The sequence below is a fragment of the Myodes glareolus genome, chromosome 3 (genome assembly GCF_982192425.1).
Source record: "Myodes glareolus chromosome 3, mMyoGla1.1, whole genome shotgun sequence".
Lineage (NCBI taxonomy): Eukaryota > Metazoa > Chordata > Mammalia > Rodentia > Cricetidae > Myodes > Myodes glareolus.
Window position 1 is genome coordinate 105,762,501 of NC_142028.1, and position 21,215 is coordinate 105,783,715.

A 21,215-nucleotide genomic window follows, 5' to 3' on the forward strand; every position below is an offset into this window, starting at 1 on the left:
TTTCAATATGGTTATTTCTGTGGTTTCTTTTCAAGACATAGACACAACAGGGAATAGCCTTTATCAATTTTTTCACTGGCCCTTTACTTTTTATTGAATCCTCCTGGGCTATCATCTGATAGAGATAATGGACACAAGAAGAAGAAATCAGTAGTACAGTAGCCCAATCTCTGACCTTTAAAATGCACAACTCAAAGATTAAGAGAGGGACAATGAACTTCCCAAGCTCACATAACTAGCAACGTGGTTATGAAAGCAAAATCCTCCCCGACGGCCATCTATGGAGTTTCTAGAAAGAGAGCTGGGAGGGAATTGGCTAATGACTGTTCACTACTCCAAAGAGATCTTCCAGAGGAAGGATGACTGATTCCTACCGTCTGTTCTTTATCCTCAAGATTCTGGCTAAACTGATTGCATCAGACAATGACAAATAAAGACCACAAGTGGCAACAATCCTTAATACACCATGTTAGGTTCCTGCTAGGAAAGCCATTCATATACCTAAATGGGCAATATCCAGCCATATATTCTCTTAATATTAAATCTGGTAGCATAGGCAAAAAGATTTATCATTTATTAAAACTAGCAAGAGCTTAACCCCGTGTAAGAACAGCACAATTTAACTTTGAGCTTATGATATATACCTGTTTGCTTTTACATTGTCAAAATCTCCTAATCAGAAAATGACTTTTGGTGTATGGGTTTTTTTGTTTTGTTTTGTTTTGTTTTGTTTTGTTTTGAGACAGGGTTTCTCTGTAGCTTTGGAACATGACCTGAAACTAGCTCTTGTAGACCAGGCTGGCCTCGAACTCACTGAGATCCACCTGCTTCTGCCTCCCAAGTGCTGGGATTAAAGGCGTGTGCCACCAATGTCCAGCATCTGGTGTATTCTTAATTAAAATATCTTCTACTTTTGAGCTCTCCCTAGCTTCCATTTTTAGTCAATCTTGCCTGAGATTGGGAAAGTACAGTATATTGTTTTGAATATGAAGCATCTTCTCCCAATGTCTATGAACTGAAGACTTGGTTCCCTAGCAAGGGAGCCACACAGTACAAGGAGACTGAGTCATGAGGGCTCTGCTATGAAGGGTGAATTAATTCACTGATGGGCTCAAAACTCAGTACTGAGAGCTGGTGAAAACTATGGAAGGGGGGGCCTGCTCTGGCAAATGGAATAGCTAAAGTTATGCCTTTGACGGCTCTATTTGTTCCGGCCTCTCCATTTCTCATCTCTGCATCCCAACCATCATGCATTGAGTGGCCACCTTAAGTCTCATGCTGCTGTTGCCATGGTGTTCTGCATCATACTCATCCCAAAGCTAACCCTAGAATGGAATTTCAGAACAACTGTGAGTTAAAACAATTAACCTATTGCTCTTGAGCACTTTTTATAGCAATGGATTTTGTTGTTGCTGTTTTGTTTGTTTGTTTGTTTGTTTTTTAATTTTCGTTTCTAACACAGGGGATATTGGAGAAGGCTGTTAAAAGGCAATTAATTGTGAATGTATCCAACATAGGTTCATATTTAGGGACTGTATACCCAAGTGTAAAATATGGCTTTCTTTTTAAGGCAGAATCATAAAAACACATGCTTCACAGATTCTGGTCTGTTTACCTCTTTACGTCTCTCTCTCTCTCTCTCTCTCTCTCTCTCTCTCTCTCTCTCTCTCTTTAAGAATTTTACTATAGCTATCTTTGGGGTTTTTGTTTGGTTTTTTTTTTGCTTTTTTTAAATTTTATGTTCATTGGTGTGAGAGTGTCAGATCCCCTGTAACTGGAGTCACAGACAGCTGTGAGTTGCCATGTGGGTGCTAGGAATTGAGCCCAGGTCCTCTGTAAAAACAGCCAATGATCTTAATCACTGAGCCATCTCTCCAACTCCCTACTTCCATCTTCTTAATACCAAGGTTCTAGGAACGCTCAATACATTAGATTCCTTCCCATTAACCAGTCTTGAAATATATGACTATGAGTTCAGCAAGACAAACGAGCGAGGAAAATGGCTCTCTTGGAATGGGCAGACAGCTCACTGTGGTACAGTGTCTGACACATGAGCCTGACAACCTGAGTTTGAATTTCTGTAACTAACCAGACATGCTAGCACAAGCTTCTGGATCCCAATGTGCCCTACTGCAGATGGAAGTTAAGACAAGGAGGTTAAGTTTACAGAGCAGCTAGGCTGACACTCAGCTGTGAATAGGAGACAAATGATATGGAAGCTGAGGCCAGACACTGGAAGTCATTCCTTAAACCCTCCATGGATGCAGCGGTTTTGGAATGCCTGTTCCTATACTCCACTCACAGAGAAAACAGAATTTTCTAATTAAATAAGGGGTTGCCAAACTATGGCCAATGGTCAAAACTTACGCCAGTAAGCCACAAGGCAGGATGAGATTCAAAGACATTCTTCTCTGTGGCCTGAGAGTTAGCAGCCTGTCTCCAAACTGCCTTGCTCTAAAAGCAGATATCACATGTATTCAGAAAGTATGACTAATAATTTGAAAGATGAGGAAGGTATTAGGCTCTGATTACTGTATATCCATTTTAATTTTGCTAATCTTCTTAAAATATCTCTTTACAGTGTATAGGTTTGGAAATACACCATAAACAAATCTGCCCACCTTAACGGATTAAAAAAGAAGTTAATGTTTCTGTTTTTACTGCAGAAACAATCATAAAAATTTCTAATTTCAAGTTCCTCCCCCCTCCCTCCAGGTCCAGGAAGGTGAGCATCCAAACAGACTGGATCCCAAAAATCCAGTATATGCAGAGGAAACAAGTCCCAGGGTCATTGTCAATGGCTTTTCAGAAAGACTCCGGGCTAGCCACATTCAGAGAATCCGGCCACATTCAGAAAATCAGGGCTGGAGGCCCTGACTGCTCTTGGGGATGGAGAGGGAGGAGGAGGGGGAGTGGGGGAGTGGGAGGGTGTGGGGAGAAGGGGAGGAAATGGTAACTTTCATAATTTAATAAACTTTGAAAAAAAAAGAAAAAAAATTTCTAATTTCAGTGTCCTCTAAATTTTGGGTTTTTATTTTAACTTAGCGATAGGCATTGACATAGGCGTTTCCAGTGGATCCCTTCTGTGGCTTCAACAGCCCTAGAGTGATGGGGAAGCTCGGCCAATCACATTCGGCTAGGGTGTGGCCGCCTGGGGCCAAGGAAACAAGAACAAAAAATACAGGTGCCCGCCTCTTGCTCTCTCTTGCCCCCAGCTGCATGTGTGCTCGCTGGATCTCGGTCATGTGAGTTTCTCTGTTTTTCCAATTATTAGATACATCATTTATCTTTGAAAAAAAAAAAAAAAGAGGGAGCTGGAGAGATGGCTCAGAGGTTAAGATCACTGGCTGCTCTTCCAGAGGTCCTAAGTTCAATTCCCAGCAACTACATGGTGACTCACAACCATCTCTAATGAGACTAGAGAGGAGTTACAACACAGAGGGCAAAGACTCTGAAGCCCAAGATTTCCTAAAAGAATGTGCTGATCCCTGGGCTAAGGTGTGAGCTTTATTGAGCATGCCATGCTTAATCTATGGATGAGGTTGCTATTTCCAGTCTGGAGGTATCAGATACCAGAGTACTAAAATGTTGTGAGTTGACATAATGGGATTATTGTTTCATACACAGATGTATGACTATATAATAACATGCTCCCCTGTAGAAAATAAATCAGTATTTCCTGAACATAGAAAACGTGAAACCTATGGAGTCTTTTACAGAGCAGTGGAAATAGGAAAGACATTATTTCATATTGTCAGATGCCAGAAGCAGAACTACTTATATGTGGCACAGATAGTCTGTGGGTTTGGCAATCAATAATAATGACATGAATTAAATGCCCACTTAGATCAGGAAAAATTCCCAGTGGTTATGCCAAAGAACTTAAAATGTCATATAAAACACCAATGTATTTTCAAGGTTTTAATTCTCTGATTACTGTAGTTAAGAACACACACACTCACTAGAAGCGCTGAAAGAGAGCAGCTAAATAATTAAGTCACGGGGAGATGATGAAGGCTGCAGCCTGGGAAAACCTTTCTGGCAGCGAGACAGGCTGACGCAAGAGCGGTATTTTAAGCAGCTCCCCACTGTCTCCGGGAGAATAAACAGCCATCCCCAAACTGCCTGCTTTAAGCAGGAACCATATATTCAGAAAGGCTGACAGATAATATCTTGAAAAATGAAGGATGTTTTAGGCTCTGGTTATCTAATATGTTAATTTTGATTTGGTTAATCCTCTTAGGTATTACCCCATACCGAGTATAGTTTGAAAATATACTCTACATATGTAATGGAGAGGAAGGCTGTCACCAGAGAAGGTCAGGAAGAGCAGAAGGATGTCTTTGGAGCTCATCTTGTTCTTGACTCAAGCCCCTCATTTAACTTACACCAGTCAGTGAATGTCTTAGGCCAGTGACCCTTGACTCCTTCACTACTATTCCTTGAAGGAGACCCTGGCATCATGGTGGATCCCAAGTCTACTCAGAGAAGTTATTCTGAGTGAACAGTTGCACGTCATTCCTCTCTTCTCTCCCATTTGGGACACATCACTGGACTCCAAGAGTACTATCTTTGAAAAGTGTATAATTAGTAGAAAATTACTTGCTACAAAACGCCGGGAATGACTAGCCTGTCTCCCATAACTGGGAACTGTGGGCTTAGTCTGAGTTTCAGTGTGTTCAGGTAGGGAATTTGGTGATTTCTGTGGCCTTTTCAAAACACAGCTTTGGTAAGCGGACGTTCTCTCTCAAAGGGAGCCAGGTGGTTTCTCCTCAGGAATCCTAGTTCTTTCTTTAGGGATTAAACAAGACTAAACCCCTCTTCCTGCAGTAGCTGAGATATGAGGGTAACTACCTTGGGCACGGTCTACCAGCTCTCTCCACATTGCCAGCAGTTCTCACCCTCTCAGCCCCAATCACAATGGCAGCTTTTCTTTTCTCCCTCAAGACCTTGCCTTTCTTAAAACTTGAGGTTCGCTTTTAGGAATTCTATTTTTACTTAAAGGGTTTATTTCCATGCTTCTAGCCCCAGAGAATTTGTGACTTGAACAAAGAATTTTCCAAGATGTTTTTCAGGTTGCAGAAAAAGACTCCATCCCCCTTGGCTGGGAATCTTGTATGATACTTGTGTGCAGTACAAGAGAAGAGCTGAAGATTCAGCTCACTTGTCTCTCTTCGAGAAGTTGTTGCTGCGCTAAGAAACCTGTGTTTGTCCTCTCTCTGGTGTCTTTCATGGGACATACCTCCCAGGACACCAAGTACTATGTTTTTATTCCCCTTTTTTCCCACCCAAATTGAAAGCTCCTTCAGGGATTGGGGTCTCATGAACACTCTGTGTTTCCAGTTCCCAGCACAATGTCTGGCACATAGAGGTATTTACATATTTTTCAAGTGAATTAATGAAGACAACTACATACCAAATCATCAAAACCTCCTCCATTCAGTATAACTATAGTATATAACTATAGTAACTGATGGAAATTTGAAAAGGAACCAGAAGTTCCTCAAATTCCAGAATCTTCTCTTAACAGCATCAATAACAAAAATCTGCAGCTTTATAAAGAGGAAACTTCCCAAAGATCTGGATCACAGAGAGAAATTTAGCCTCTATTGAATGAAACTGACGAGCAATGAAAACATTTACAGTTAAAATGAAAGCGACTCCATGCAAGGTACTTAAGAGAAAGCACAACGATTAAGGGCAAGGCTCTGCTGGAGACAGCCAGAGGCCTCAAGCATCAGCTAGGCAAGGGTGGGCTGAAGGCTGAGCCAGGCAGGGAAGGCACTGCATCTCTGGAGCAGAGCAGATTAGGTTGAGATCAGAGAGAACTTCTAGGGACAGCCACCTCTCTCCCAGGAGTGCTGCTTGCTAAAGACCTCTAATTTATTTCACATTGTTGGCTAATTGCACCTCTGAGAATACAACCAAACAAAACTTTCTCCACCTCAAACATTTGTCGAACAGAAACCCAACTGCAAACGGTTAGATGGTGATACTTTGGTAGGCTTGGAAACACTGACCTAGAAGATTTTTCTGAGTACCTAACTTATTAAGATTCGAAATCCACAGCAAGTCTTTCATCAATGAATGCAGAAACAGTCTGTCTCCCAATACACTCAGCACAAGGTGAGTACAAACTTTAGGAAAATCACAGAGAAGACAAAGGATGTGTACAATAAATTAAACAATTTCAATTTCTTCAACTGAACTCAAGGGAAAAATTTCAATTAAAAAAGATATTTGCTGAAATCTGAATTTATAGAGAAAACACAAATGCAGGACACACAGGTAGGCTCTTCAGTTAGAAGTCTACTTTATTATTACAGGAGTATCTATTTTTGAAACAAACACACCAGAGTCTTTTGATGAAATAGGGAACATAAATTCGACACTTTGTCTTCAGACTCTGAGGGAAGTCTGTGGATATTTGCCTAACGTGAAATGCTTGGCGAGATAGTCTCACTTTAATTAGTCTGTAGGACTGGCATGGATTTCATAGAGAACGAAATAAGTCTCCAAAGATCTAATTAGCTGCTCAGTGATTAAACCCCGTTCTCCACATTTCCTTGGCTTTTTAGTTTCATTTAAGACACAGGAGCTGGTTTGCCTTAGCATTGCAGTCAGATACCTAGTTTATCAGCTTTAATCGGACAGATGTGCAATTCAAGATGAATGCTTTTGGTTTTTTGTCTTCTTGTTTCTCGAGACAGGGTTTCTCTGTAGCTTTGGAGCCTGTCCTGAAACTAGCTCTTGTAGACCAGGCTGGCCTCGAACTCACAGAGATCCACCTGCCTCTGCCTCCCGAGTGTTGGTATTAAAGGTGTGTGTTATCACCGTCCGGCCCTCAGGACTAACTCTTGACTCCTGTACATTTCAAATTCCTAACTCCTTGTGTAGGCCTCTACAATGGCGTGGTATTTAGCCATGCAGCTTGCCATCAGTGCTCTCAAGAGCAATGAAGGGAGAGAGAGGCTAAGGAGAAAAAGCATGGACCCAGAGCTGGAGCAAATTAGCAGATCCGTGGGTTCCTCGGGAAGAAGCAAAGCAGTCATCCTGAGGATGAGTGGGTGTCTAGAGACACGGACGTTGATGAGGGATGGGTAGGCTACCATTTCTACCACCATTAAAGATGGTATTAATCAGCTTTGGTTGAAGATCAAGAGGAGGCAGGAAATAAGGACAGGCTTCGACTCCATTTGGGGAGAGTGGCTGCCAGGTACTGGGTATGAGAAGTTAAATTCTCAGGCTTTTGGGCAAGACTGATATAGGAGATCAGCAATGGGCAACCACTAGCAAAGCCAAGGTAAAGAACTGAGGCAGAATGGCTGGTCAGACTGAAACTGTCCAGCTGTACTTCCCCAAACCTGGGCATTTTGACCTCGTCTTTTCAGGAACTCCATGTTCTCTCCTGTTTGCTTCTGTGTTCCTTCCTTTACTTGAAACATACTAGGTTCTCAGTGCCTGTTCGGTCTCCATGGTTACAGCAGAAGGTCATCAGAGTCTCCAGCCCAGCGCTTAGTTAGCTGTACCACGGTGTCATTCCGTATCTTCTCTGTCCTCCCTTCTACACTATGGATGCCACACGTTTGGGAATCTTTTATATATCCTATGTCACAGACGGCAGAAGCAAGTAATTTTTAGTTTATCTGTAAACACATCAGGAGGAAAACTGAAAAGATAGGAAGCAGCCAGGAACACTGTCTTTCACTCATCAGAAATGCATCAAAGCACTCCACTGGAAAGGAGAGAGACTAATAAAGAGATGTGGCCCATAAAAAAATCTTCTGAGAAGTCAAATCAGAATATAAAGAAAAATATTCTGTTATAATAGTGTGCAGAGGCAAAATATTAATAATGGTTTAGTGTACTTTCTGTGTATCCTGGGCTTATGACATCCTCTTTAAAACAGGGACTGTTTCTTCCAGAACCTCCCACAGTATTCTTTCCTCATTTCAACAAGCACTCATCCTCTTAACTCTCAACAGTTCGTGCTATGAACAACCTCAACGTGAAAGGGAAAATACATCTAATATCGCAAGAGAAAGAGTCTGAATTCACCAACTCCAGCTTTACCTGCTGAGAACCTATAATGTTTCAGAGAGAATGCTTTAGCCAATAACAATCATTCTTAAATGAGCCTTAGCGTTCTCATTTACTGACATATGAAAATAGGAACTCCAAGAAAAAAAATGGACTTTTAAAATAGTGGTGGAGCAGAGTTTCAGCCAGGTCAACTGGACTCCCAAACTATCCTGACCTGATAGCTCTCCTCACTATCCTGACCTGCCTCTTGCAGGAACCATTTTCAGAGAAAGGGCCACTGAAGTTAGAGACTCAAAGTCCTTCCATGGTTTGAGACGTCATTCTCCATTTTCTTTTCTTTGCTTTCCACCTTCACTCAAATTCAAGCACAGTCTACACCCAGCACCCTAACTAGAAACTGAGGACAAAAGCTCCCAGGAAAATTGCACCACACCCCTCTTCCTCACAGTGGTTCTGGTCTCTGGATGGACACAGTAAAGACAGGATGCTTTCCAGTTTCTATTTCAAAACACGCAGTGAAAGGAGTGGGACTTCTGTTGTTGTTGCTGTTTTTGTTTTGTTTTGTTTTGTTTTGAGAAACAGAACATTTGGAGTCTCTAGTACAGAACAGCTTCACATTTCCTTCTTACAGGGAACAACTGGATGCCAAGGGAAGGCTAAGAATTGAAGACTCACCCGCTCCATCTCCTTGAAGTCATCGTCCAGCTTGGTGCCTTCAGCTCCCCCAACCTTCTCACTCACTTTCTGCAGAAGGTAACAACAAAAGGGAATCATTAGAAACAGTTTCTTTCCTTTACAAAAGGTGTTAAAAGTTTCAGGCATTCTTAGAGACAGCACCTAACCGAACCTTGGAGCCATGCTCTGACCCGTAGGCAGTTCTGTTTTCAAAGCAGCATAGCATTAGCTTAGAGTGGCAAAGCAAAATCCTACAGGTCATGCATCTGGTGGGTACTGGAGAAGGAATTCAAAGCCGTGTCTTCTTATTTCAACTCCAGTGCTCTTTCTATCATATAAATCACTTTACAACTACCTAATTGCTAACATTTTTTATTTGTAAATCCTAAGGAACATCAGCACCACAAGATAATCATTTCCCTCTGATAATGGATCTAAAATGCTCCTAGGTAGAAAATTGCTACTTGTTCAACCTGCTCCTCATGGGCTATTGAACAGATAATCACAAGCATCCATTTAACTATTATGAAGAAATGAGCCCAGATGATTCCAGATAAAAGGACTTGCTTTCTCCTCTCCATGTTTATATCCTCACAGTCGTGATGAGCTGTATCAAACTATGTTGAGGGATTTCCTTGCTACGCAATCACTTTCATTACTGTACATCTTATAATTATCAATTAACATACGCAAATTATCATAGTTCATATACAAAATTCACGTTAAGAAAAATGTCTATACTAATCTTTTCAAAATAATGATTCAGATTAAGGATAATAAAAATGTACGATGAGATCACAGAAAAAAAATGATTTCACCATTAAAGACAGGATTATTGACTTTTTTTAAAAAAAATACCCTAACTGTAAAGGCGGATAAATGTTTTTCCCCAAGACATCACTGTAGTATACAAAGTCCACCCACACAGATAATGAAGTATATGAGTTCTAACTTCCTTCAAGAGTTGCTTGGCTGAGAGGGTTTTCAGAGGAGCCCGTGTGGTTTTCCTACAGCAAACTGTACAGCAATGTGAATTTTCTCAGTGAGCTTGGTTCAAGTTTCCTAAAGCGGCTTCTGGAGACATAGCTCCAACTCCTGGACCTGAAAGTCCTAGCAGTCTCTTGCTGGTCCCTGAAGTGTGTTTCTTACTTTTTCTTTCTCTCTGTCCTTCTCTAGGTTCTACCAAGAGGAAAACATTCCGAAGAGACTACCTTTACTGCACGTAAGATAGCACTATTTGCTGCACCAGCAGTAACAGACGGAGTACAGTGTAGGATAGAATATTCCCAGATGAGGTACACGGAGGTGTCATGAAAATTATGTGGTATAATAAGAAACGACATTTGAACCTACAATTTATGTGACAAACTCTACTCTCTAATAAAGTGCACACCTGCTTCTAGCACTCTGGTTTCTTACAGCAGTTTATTGAACTTTCTTTCATTCCACACTCTGAGAAGCCAAAATTTTCCTTAATGTGATCACAGATAGATAAAGATCAATGATTTAAATGGAAAGATTAATAAAAATAATATCAATAAGTTTGTGTTACTGTCACATTTCTTAAGGGACAGTAATTTAGTTCATATTTCAGCCCTTCTATCTTATGTTCAAAATATATAGCTGATCACTACTTTTGGGCAAGCAAACTCTAATCAACTTGAAGACATAAACAATAAATAAATATTTGTTGGACAACTATAATTTGCCATGTCTATTCAATACAACTCTCTCCAATGTTAGAAAACCTCACTATGCCCAAAGTCTCATGTTGTCAGAGAATTATAATAATTGGACTCCTCATGTGACCTGTAACTGAGGTCACAGGTCCTCATTTATTTGCAAATAAATAGACACCAAAAACATGTACCTAAGAAATACCTCTATGTGTATTAAAATGAGAGAATTCTGATACTGAGGAAATAATCCAGTTTTGCTTAACTCTTTAAAATATACATAGTATTCATGCAAACCATAAGAATTCATATTACACTTTAAAAAACATATTGTGCAAGTAAGAGCTGGCTTTGTTTCCCTTCTTTCTGTATCCAGCAATTGCCAAGCACCACAGTAGCTGACTTTAGATATCAAACGGGAAATGGAGGTCATGCTAGTGATTGGTAACTCATATTGACTCCAGCCCACTAGTCTACTGGCTTCAGATATTTTATTTACAAAGCCTGCACAAAAGTGGGTGGGGAAGGAAAGAGGATACAGCTAGACTAGGGTCAGAAAAGTTATTACATTTTCTACCAATGCTGACATTTAGGCCTCTTTGAGATGGTTTGCCACACAAAGTGAATGAAGCTAGCGCATTCATATTGATGTTGTATTAATTGGCTGGTTGATACACAGCTTTCTTGTTAAGCTACATTCCTGAGAGGGAAGCACTACTCAAAATAACTTCCACATTCTCTTTGATATTTTTCCAGGTCACAAAGGATCTAAACATATCATGGCACAGAGGTAAACACTGAGCTACTTAAATAACAATTAACTCATTCCATTGGAATATGGCAAATAACTCCTTTTGTTTTTAATAAATGCTATAAAAAATGAACATCTCATGAATAAGAACCAAGGTAAGGAAATAAATCTCTTGAGCTGACATGGCCAATGATGAAGGCTTTTGGCTTCATCACCAGCTAATTATTTATTTTGTGCTATAATTTTTCACAGAAGTGGATCCTAAAATGAAAATATAACAATAGTATATATTTAGTATTTGTGATATTATTTAATATTCTAGTCATTTGAAAACTTGATCGCTCATTTAAATAAACTAAAAAAAAAAAACCTATTGATTTAAACAGAATAGTATAAGACGGTAGACAGAAGTTTCTGTCCCACCTGGTCCTACAGCCATTCAGTCCAAAAGAAACACACAGAGGCTTATATTAATTATTAACTGTTTGGCCTATTAGCTCAGGCTTATGATTAACTAGCTCTTACAACTAAAATTAATCCATAATTATTGTCTACGTTTAACCATGTGGCTTGGTAACTTTTGTCAGTAAGGTATTTTCACCTTGCTTCTTCTGTGTCTGGAAGACAATTGCATCTCTACCTTTTCTCTTCCCAAAATTCTAGTCTTGTTGCCCTGCCTATACTTCTTGCCTGGCTACTGGCCAATCAGCACATTATTAAACCAATATGCGTGACAAATATTTACAGTGTACAAGACACTATAAATCCCACAGCACAAGACATTCAACATTCTATTTGTAACAGTTACAAACCTAAAAGAAAAACTAACTACAACTCTCCAATGTCGTCTAAAAAAACCTATAACATCAAGGGTTCAAGATGGTCAATGGTACCCCTCTGGCATAACAGGGAGTTTGTATTTCTAATTGCCTCTGTCACTATACCTCCCTTAATACTATCTTCCAACCAATCAATAATATTTTAAATTAAAAATTTCAAACCAATTATCATCCTTCTCTCACATACTCTTGATTAGAATCCCTAAGAAAAACTTAATAAAGATTTGCCAAAGTGAGCTGCAATGTGAATTCTGCAGTGAACATGAGAGAGGCAAATAAGACTGATGATTCTTGGCTGTCTTTCAGGAAGCATAGCCTTTCAAGAACAACAACAGTCAGGTCTAGTTTACATCTAATTCTTCATTCTGACTCTGCACAGTCTCAGGCTGTTGTCTATCTGCTACGTAAGCATAATGTGAAGGTTAATCAGCCACAGGAGACATCTTTAATAAATAACTGCTGTCCCTAGTCCAAAGGATGCTGACCTGCTTTGCAGCAATGACTCATCAACCCTCTGGCCACCTGTCATCTCCAGGCTCCATCTTCTTGATGCAACTTTGATCTTGGCCAGCACTACATTTTATTTACCAAACATGTAAGAACCAGCTATCTATTGCCATAAAGATGCACACTGGTCTATAGACCCCTACACCTCTTATTGAGGTCCTAACTTCTCTGTTTACTTCTATTTTTGTTCAGCTTTACCCCCCCAATATTATAGGATATTTGATCACACTGTGAACCCTGATATTGTGTTATTTACTGGGGAAAACCTGTTTCTAGTTGTGGTGTGACTCAATACTAGCACACATCTTTAATCCAAGAACTTTCTGCTTGGATATTGTAAACAGGATTAAATAAATTCAATCATAGGTTAAGAGGTAGAACAAGCAACCAGTTGACAAGAAGTAGTCATATAGAGTAGAAGGATGGCTAGACACACACAGGAAGTAGAAGGGAGGGACGTTCACTTTGAGGATGATGTAGATATTTGAGATGGCGTAGGAGGAATGTTGGCGGAAGAGGAAGGTCAGCTGGGTATTTTCTCTCCCTCTCTATCAGGTCTTCCCTCCAGAATCTGGCTCCTGAGTTTTTATTAGTAAAATTGAACAATTGAAATTTAGTAAAAAAAAAAATATTCCACTGTCTGTCATACAAAGACAAGTTTCTTTGCCATATACCAAACATGCTGTGTTGATTTCTTCTGCTTTATAACTTGTACCTATTTCCTTTTCTGCTCTTCAAATCCCATATATTATTTAAAAAGTCCACTCGTACACCTAACTTCCCACTCTCAGTGACTGCTCAAGGGGTCAGGCTTCTTTGGGATTGTTCATGAGACTCATCAGCCATCAGAGTGCCTGGAACTGTTTCATTAGCACAACTGCACAGGGCTTCTGCTCTGTTGAACTGTAAGATGGAAAATGGAGAACTCATACTGCATGTGTTTTACTTAGAAAGTCTGACTCCTCAGTAAGGAACATAATGATCAGAGAAAGATTGCCCTGATAAGAAATACTAACGGAAGACAAGCAAGTTAGCACTGGCTCTGAAGCTCTATGAATTAGAGACAGCTTCTAAATATATTTTGTCTCTATATGGGATAGATTTTAAAAGTCAGAAACTTCAAACAACTAATACATATGCTATTTTCACTGGATAGAGGTTGTTTTTATCTTATATTTTAATTAAAATACAATTGCATCACTTTTTACTCCTCTTTCCTTCTCCAGCCACTAGAGACAACGATTTTTTTAAAACTATCCAGGAGACATAAATTTCAGAACTTACAAGGTGACCTCTCAGTTTCAAAAATGGCAAATGCATAATATTTTTGCCTCAGTTTCTTCGCTTAAGAAGTGGTACCAACATCACTCAGTGCTAGGTCATTTTGCAATTAAACCAGATTGCATGTGGAAGAGAATGCTTCCACACGTTAAAAAAAACTGTTCCTAAAATAATGAATCTTCTTTCGGCAGGCTTCGTACCCAATCTGGCCTGGCACATGCTAGAGAAGCAGCCTACCTGAGAATCACAGCCCTGTTTAAGGGATATCATGACTTAGCAAACATCCGTACACACATACACACACAGACACACACACACACACACACAGAGAGAGAGAGAGAGAGAGAGAGAGAGAGAAGGTGGAATATTTAGCTTTATTTATATTCTGATAAAATTAAGGTTCAAGCTCTTCACAAAGAAACTGTCAGCGCCACCCCACAGCACGCTGTTCTGTTTCCTCTTTCTGAAGAGGGTCATCCCAGAGACCTCTAACCCACCCTCTAACCCTCACAACTGTCTTTAATGATACTCATCCAACAAATAGAAACTCTGACTGCAGCAGCTGACAGTTTGCCAGAAAGGTTAACTCTACAGCGGCACTTTCCCAACACAGGGCTGCTGTGCGCCAATCTGGGCTGTTGCGGATGGGGCCACTCCCACGGGCGGAGGGGTTGGGTAGATTCCCTTTATGGAATGTGAGTCTCACACCAGCTTTTCTCAGTTGCTCAGTTGGAATGCTTAAATGTCATGATGCTTCAAAAACTGGGTTTCAAAGAATATAGGTTGATCTTTGCCACCCAGACATTTAAATTTCTGAAATTTCTAAAGAAAAGTATTTTTTTATGTATCCTCTAGGTTAAACACATTCTTACTGTTTCTAAGTACTAATCAGAACACTGGAACTATTTCATAAAAAAAAGAGTTTTTGTTTGCTAAAAAAAAAATCAACAGGATAAAGACAGGCTAAAAGATATTTTTTGAATATCTACAGATAAATCCCGTGAAAGAAGCTTGGGTGTGGTTATCTGCTTGGTCTTTCTCTGGGGCTGCCTTATCTTCTTCCTTGTCAGATCCCATGCAGAAAATCAGGCGTCGGTCGATGCCAGTGCTTCTCAGGCTTTCTAATAGTGCAGCCCTTTAAAACAGTGCTTGTGGTAGTGACCTCCCAACCATAAAATTATTCTCATTGTGACTTTATACCTATAATTTTGTGACTGTTATGAACAGTAATTTAAATATATGTGTCTTCCAGTAGTGTAGGTGAACTCTTGGTAAAAGACCTCTGACCCAAAGGGTTTGTGACCCTCCAGGTTGAGAATCACTGAGTGTAATACACACTTTCTGCCCTGGTTCACTGGGGTTAAAAATAATAATCTTCTAGTCCCTACTTCCCCAAAGCAGAACTTCCCTTAGGTGATAGAGCTAATTACTTCCAGATACCTTTCTAAGAAAGCTGGAGAACTTAGCTCCTGTGCTTTGTACAGAGTGAGCCCCTCACTAGGGAGGTACTTTATACGCATTACTTCTATAGTCTCATTAGCAAGTAACCTTATATTTTGTCTCACAGAAAACTGAGTATCATACGAGAATATTTTAAGAAGCACTTTTTCAGTCCTCCCCCCCCCCCATAACGTAGTTCTTGAGGGAATAAAGAGCAATTCAAGAGACATTTCCATGTGCTGTCTACTCTGGAAGCAGAAGGATTTTTTTTTCTGTTGTCTGCCACATGTACATCACAGTTCCACCAGAAAACAGTCTCATAAGACTTAGGACAAAATTATATACTGCAGGGCTTATTTCTTCCACTCTGCTGAAAGCTATGTCACAAGCTCACTTGAGTAAAGAAACAGAATCACAAAGAGAAAAGGCATAGTGTTAATAATGAAGTTTAGGATCTGTTAAACATATGACCTAGAAACCCATGAAAGTGAAGCTGGAGAATCTCTGAAGCCAGATCCTGCAATTTCTTGTGGGCCAAACAAAAGCCTTCTTTTTATGGGCAATGAGAGAGTATATTAGTTTTGTTATTTTTCAAAATAAAATATCATACTCTAAATGATGTAAGCAATAGAAATTTATCTCCCCAGTTCTGAAGGCTGGAAGACCGAGGTTAAAGTAGGAGCATACTGACGCTCCTTGAGGGCTGCCCTTCTGACTTGTAGGCAGGTGCCTTCCCGCTGCATCCTCATGTGGCATGGGCTCTACCCTCAATATCACATCTAACCTGAATTCCAAGCTAAAGACCTCACCTTCAAGCAAGATCACATTGGGTTGGAACACCCACATTTAATATAAGCACTCAGTCTGCAGGAGTAACATGATTGGAATTAGATGCTGAAAATGTTGCTCTAGATATTTTTAATGCAAAACCACTGGGCCACTGAGAGTCCTGTACCATGGAGGGGTTCTGCATCAGGAAGAGTCCACTGCAGCTCTGAGAACTACACAAGGCATTTTGCTTTGATTTTTGAGACCGCAGTCGTGACTGTCGCAAGGCTGGCATGCAGAAAAGAACATACGGCTTCTTCCTGGAAGCAGTCCTACATGCCTCTAGCCCCAAGATTGTTAATAAAAACATCCTGTTCTCCCAGAAAGCTTAGTGAACACATTCTTTAAAAATATTCTGCTGCTTTTTCGTTCTCCCTGTTATTTTCGCTTTTTCACTTCTGGTCCACCACTTAGCAAGCACATAAAGTCCTTCATGGCATTAAATTTTTCCAGAACCTGAAGAAAATTTTCTAATAAATTATTTTAAAGTTTCCTTCAAATTGTGTTTCTTTTGCATACATAGCAGCAATCCACTCTTAATAATATTTTTAAAACTCAGATAGCATATTCAACCTGTCATCAAGTGAAAGAACATTTCTTTATTACAGTGTAAGGTTTTCGATGTCCTTCTAGACTATTTGATGTGAAATAAAGTTCCTGTCATAGGTTTGTGCCTATATGACGACCAATTTCAGTTGTCGACTTGCAAGATGCTGAATCAGAGGTAAGGGAATCTCAATGGACTGTCTAAATTAAGTGAGCCTGTGGAATTGCCTATAAGTGATTCTCTTCTTAAATCATTAATTAATGAACCAGTTAATTAATTAACCTATTTACTTACTAGTTTGGGAGGGTGTGTACCACAGTGACTCACATGTGGCGATCAGAGGGCAGCTTGTACTTTCCTCCATCCACCATGGGAGTACAGGACAAACTGCCTTTGACCTGCTGGACCAGCAGGTCATCCTGCCAGCCCAGCGATTTCCTTCACTGGGTTAACCGAGGTGGGAAGACCCACCCTAAATGTTTTATGTTTTATGGCTAAGCCTTGGACTAATGGGGAAGAAGAGAAAGAGAGAAGCATGAGTGGTTACTGCTGGGCTGGAGGATGTATAGCTGCTTGTTGGCTACAGATGCGTTGTGACAGTTGTCCCATGCTCTTGCAACTGTGACCCTCCCAGTGACGGCTTTGACCTGGACCTGTGGGCCAGATACACGGTTTCTCCATGAAGTTGTTCTGTCATAGCATTTTTATCACAGCAAACAAGGAAAATAAGACAACATATAATCTTCCAGCGGCCCAGTTATTAAAGGTAGTGCTAGCATTTACAGTGACACCTGAACTTTGCCAAAATTTGGTTCTCCATACCTTCTCCAATACTTGGTTTTATCAGAATTTTTAAGTATTTGAAAACATGATCATTGTGACTTTATTTTACAGCATCATGCTGAAATCCTCATAAATACCAGGCCCTGGAACACAGTGTAGGAAGGTTGGGTATTACTGGGAGCTGGCTATGAGAGAAGATGGTATCAGATTCATAGTTCACCAGGTCAGATACTGTTGGGGACTGCAGACCACCAGACCCTAAATTTCTTGTAAACAATTTGTTTTCCTCTGCTCTGAGCAGCCTGCAGCTGCTCTGAGCACGAGACCCTGACAGCAGGGAAGCGGGTTCTTATGAGTCTGCAGCTGAAAAATCCTGAGAGCTGGGGCGTGGCCAGAGCCCTATATAAGCTGTACCTGAGCACAATAAAGTGGGCATTCTTGGCATTCTAGTCTCAAGGATGTCCCCGTGTCCCCTTTTTCTGTCTCTGTCTGTGCTTGTATATATAATTTTAAATTTTCAGCCTAGTTCCCATAACACCTAGTGAGCAGATTGCAGAATGGATCCAGTGGAGTTTTACAAGACAGAACTCTTTATACAAAGTTAAGAACGACGTTGAATACAGCATTCAACAATTAGATACACCCTTAATCTCAGCCATCGGGAGGTAATCAGTTACATACTCATAAATTGCAGAGTGTGTTTCTCACCTATACGGAAGTGGAGATTGGACCCAAGCACCAACCAGCAGCCAAGTGTGGCTAATGGAATGGTAAAGACCACAGTCTTATCTGGACTTTGTCGGAACTGATGTGCTGGCCCAAGCAAGAAGTATGGCAGGCTAGAGTACATCCCTTGAGCCTCAGCTGATCAAGCAACACAAGACAACAAAGCAGTCACACACCAGCATGTTAGGAAGGGGAGCCCAGAAAGCTTATGTAAGGTGCCTGAATATCATATCATAGAGGGCAAGATGGGGCATGTATGCTATTGTACCCTATATGCCTCTTTCCATAAAAACTTAATAAAAGCAATGAGATCTTTCTACACCTTGCTAACATTTCAGTTTTAGCTTCCTCCTAGCTTCATAATACTGACTGGCACTTAGGTGGAGTAGGGAGTGATCAGCCTTTGGAGGTACTGCTCATCCTCTGTAAAAAAGTTTATATAATGCTAAACCTTCAAAGTCTTATACATTTGTTCTTTTTAAAAAAGTGGATGAAAAGCTGGAAAGGAGAATAGCTAAAGAGTTTAAAGGAATAGGCTTAGCATGAGGCAAAATAGGACTTCTAGGAGCCGCAAGGATGCTGGGTAAAAATCTCCGTATCATGGACTTGTTGCCACTCGTTTTGTTTCTTGGTCAGGTTCCCAAGGTCTCCCAAATCATAAAGGTTACTGCCACTGCTGTTGACATCATGTCAGAATAAATAGTAAGATCCCCTTGATGAAGACACTGGATGCTTTGGCTGCAAGGCATGGAGAAATCGGACCAGAGCAGAATGAGAAGCTCCTTTACTGATGGATTTTTACAGAGCCAGAAGGGAGAATATAAGCCACTAAGGGAGAATTATTTCCAATAGTAGGACGATTCATTTACGGGTACTGTACAGGATCATATCACCACTCTAGGCAAAATGTGTCCATTAGTCCAATAGTAGCAGCAGGTGCAACCAACTATTCTCCGATTAGCTCTAAGCCCCATCTCACAGGAGGGAACTCACATATGATAACATGAGGCAGTGTTAAAGGGTAACAGCTTGAAAGCTCAATGGCCCTGGTAGCAATGCTAATGTCATTGTTTGGCTCAGTGAATGTGATGTTCCTCTCAAACTGCCTTCAAAATGTTTATTGAGGCTTACGCCCATAGATCACTGTTACTGTCAGCCCCAGTTGGCCATGGACGGAAAAAATATTTTTACAATGGACAGTGTAGTGAAGGGACTCATAACCCAGTAAGCTCCTGAAAACAAGTTAGTTCTACTGTAGCGCAGTGGTTCAGTACCTAGCCATAGATAAATAAAACTACAGATATCTATATCACACTCTCCAAGTCTCAAAGTATCCTAGAGGTAGGAAATATAAGAGAGGGAGAGCAAAATAGTTATTTATTTTTGAAATTGAAATTTCTTCTTGAAATTGAAGCATTCCATCCTTGAGGGAGGCACATTAAGCCTCAAGAACTTAAACAACCCACAAGTCTCAGGAAGTTCCTGAAACTAACAGGATTCTTAAGAGTATTCCTAACATTGTATAAGCAGTAACAACTGCTGGGAAAAAGAGACGCTTCCTCTGGTCAAGATCCTGGCAAGTTGTTCAGGAAGTGCCAAGGATGCAGCTCTTGTACTTTGTCACTCATGCTGGGGTGGCTTTCCTATGATTGGCTGCCTTTGAGTCATCTGTGCTCCTTTAAGTGATTTCTCATTCCTACAAGTAACCTGAATAAACTTGGGTACAGTGATTATTTTGTCTGTCATTAGTACACTATCTGGGTTGAATGGACTTTGTCACCTCTCACCAGGAAACACACAACAGTAGTGAATGGAGAAGGTGAAGAAATCCCAAGCCATAGAGACTCACCAGCAAAATGAGAACTCTGCTATCCAAGGTTACAGTGGCAACTTTTTCTAACCAAATACTAGCTGAACATTGTGATCTTCTAACCCAGAGGTCCTCCCTAGAGGGATTGAGTAAAACCACATTTCTTTCCATCTGGAACATCCAGATGTGAGAAAAGCTCTAATGAATCTTGTCAAGAAAGGATGAACAGGGAATCTTTGAGTCACTAGAGATTTTCTCTCTCTCTCTCTCTCTCTCTCTCTCTCTCTCTCTCTCTCTCACACACACACACACACACACACACACACCTTCCCGGAAGAGTTTAAAAACAAATTTGATCAAAACACTTTGGGCAGACCTGGAGGTGACTTCAAGTAAATCAGACTAAACAGATAAAAGACAGAACAAAATCCCACAGACTACACTGTGAAGGGAAAAAGGAATTTATCTAGCCAATTGCTAAATATACATACAAATGATCAAACAAATCATATCAATAAACTTTCAGATGATGAGATCAGTACTTAGAGATACAATATTATCTATATACAAAAGGTTTTAAAGGAAACTTCTTGCTTTTCTTCCTAATAATAGTTTTTTCTTTTAAGAATTTCATGTACAGGCACTATATTTACCTCACTCCTCTTTTGCCCTTCCCCTGCGCAAACTCCTCCCATTCACCCCAGTCAATAATCTCTTCTTTAATCATTATTGTTACACATATATGCAAGCATAAACATGTGTGTAAAGGTTTTTTTAATCAAAACTTACATGTACCTTGCATAAAACTCAACACATAAAATCAAAATCAAACAATGAACAATCACTAAATATCAGTCAGTTCCTCTGCATGGCCCAAATGTTGGATAAAAACTCAAAAGGCGGTCATTAAAAATAAATTCAAGGAAATAAGGCATTATGACAATGTTTTACTAACCAGAGGTCATGAATAAAAATATACAAAACTTGTGAAAGCTAAATGGAAATTTTTAAATAAAAATATACAATAACAAAAACAGAACAGAAAAACCTTCACAAGAGGGCTAAGTAATGATTTGCATTAGCAGAAGCAAGAGCTGGCACAGCTGATGATAACTGAGTAGTCCAAAATATGAGAGGAAAATGAAAAAAAACTAAAGAAAAATTCACAGAGCCTCAGAAACATGAAACTATTAAATGTATAAATATATTCAATCTAAAACTAAAGATATGAAGACAAAAAGGAGCACAAAAAATGGTCAAAGAACCAAAGGAGAAAACCTTCAAGTTGGCAAAGAGCATTTCCAGACAT

The 21,215-nt window shown here is 40.1% G+C and overlaps 1 protein-coding gene across 1 annotated transcript in view; it reads right to left on the reverse strand.

Moving 5' to 3' along the window:
* Sh3gl2 (SH3 domain containing GRB2 like 2, endophilin A1) overlaps positions 1–21,215 on the reverse strand; it is a 181,625-nt gene that overhangs the window by 33,453 nt on the left and 126,957 nt on the right. The window contains exon 2 of the mRNA XM_048453020.3: positions 8,719–8,787. Within this exon, the coding sequence (XP_048308977.1) occupies positions 8,719–8,787 (69 nt within the window). The remainder of the gene's footprint in view (positions 1–8,718; positions 8,788–21,215) is intronic.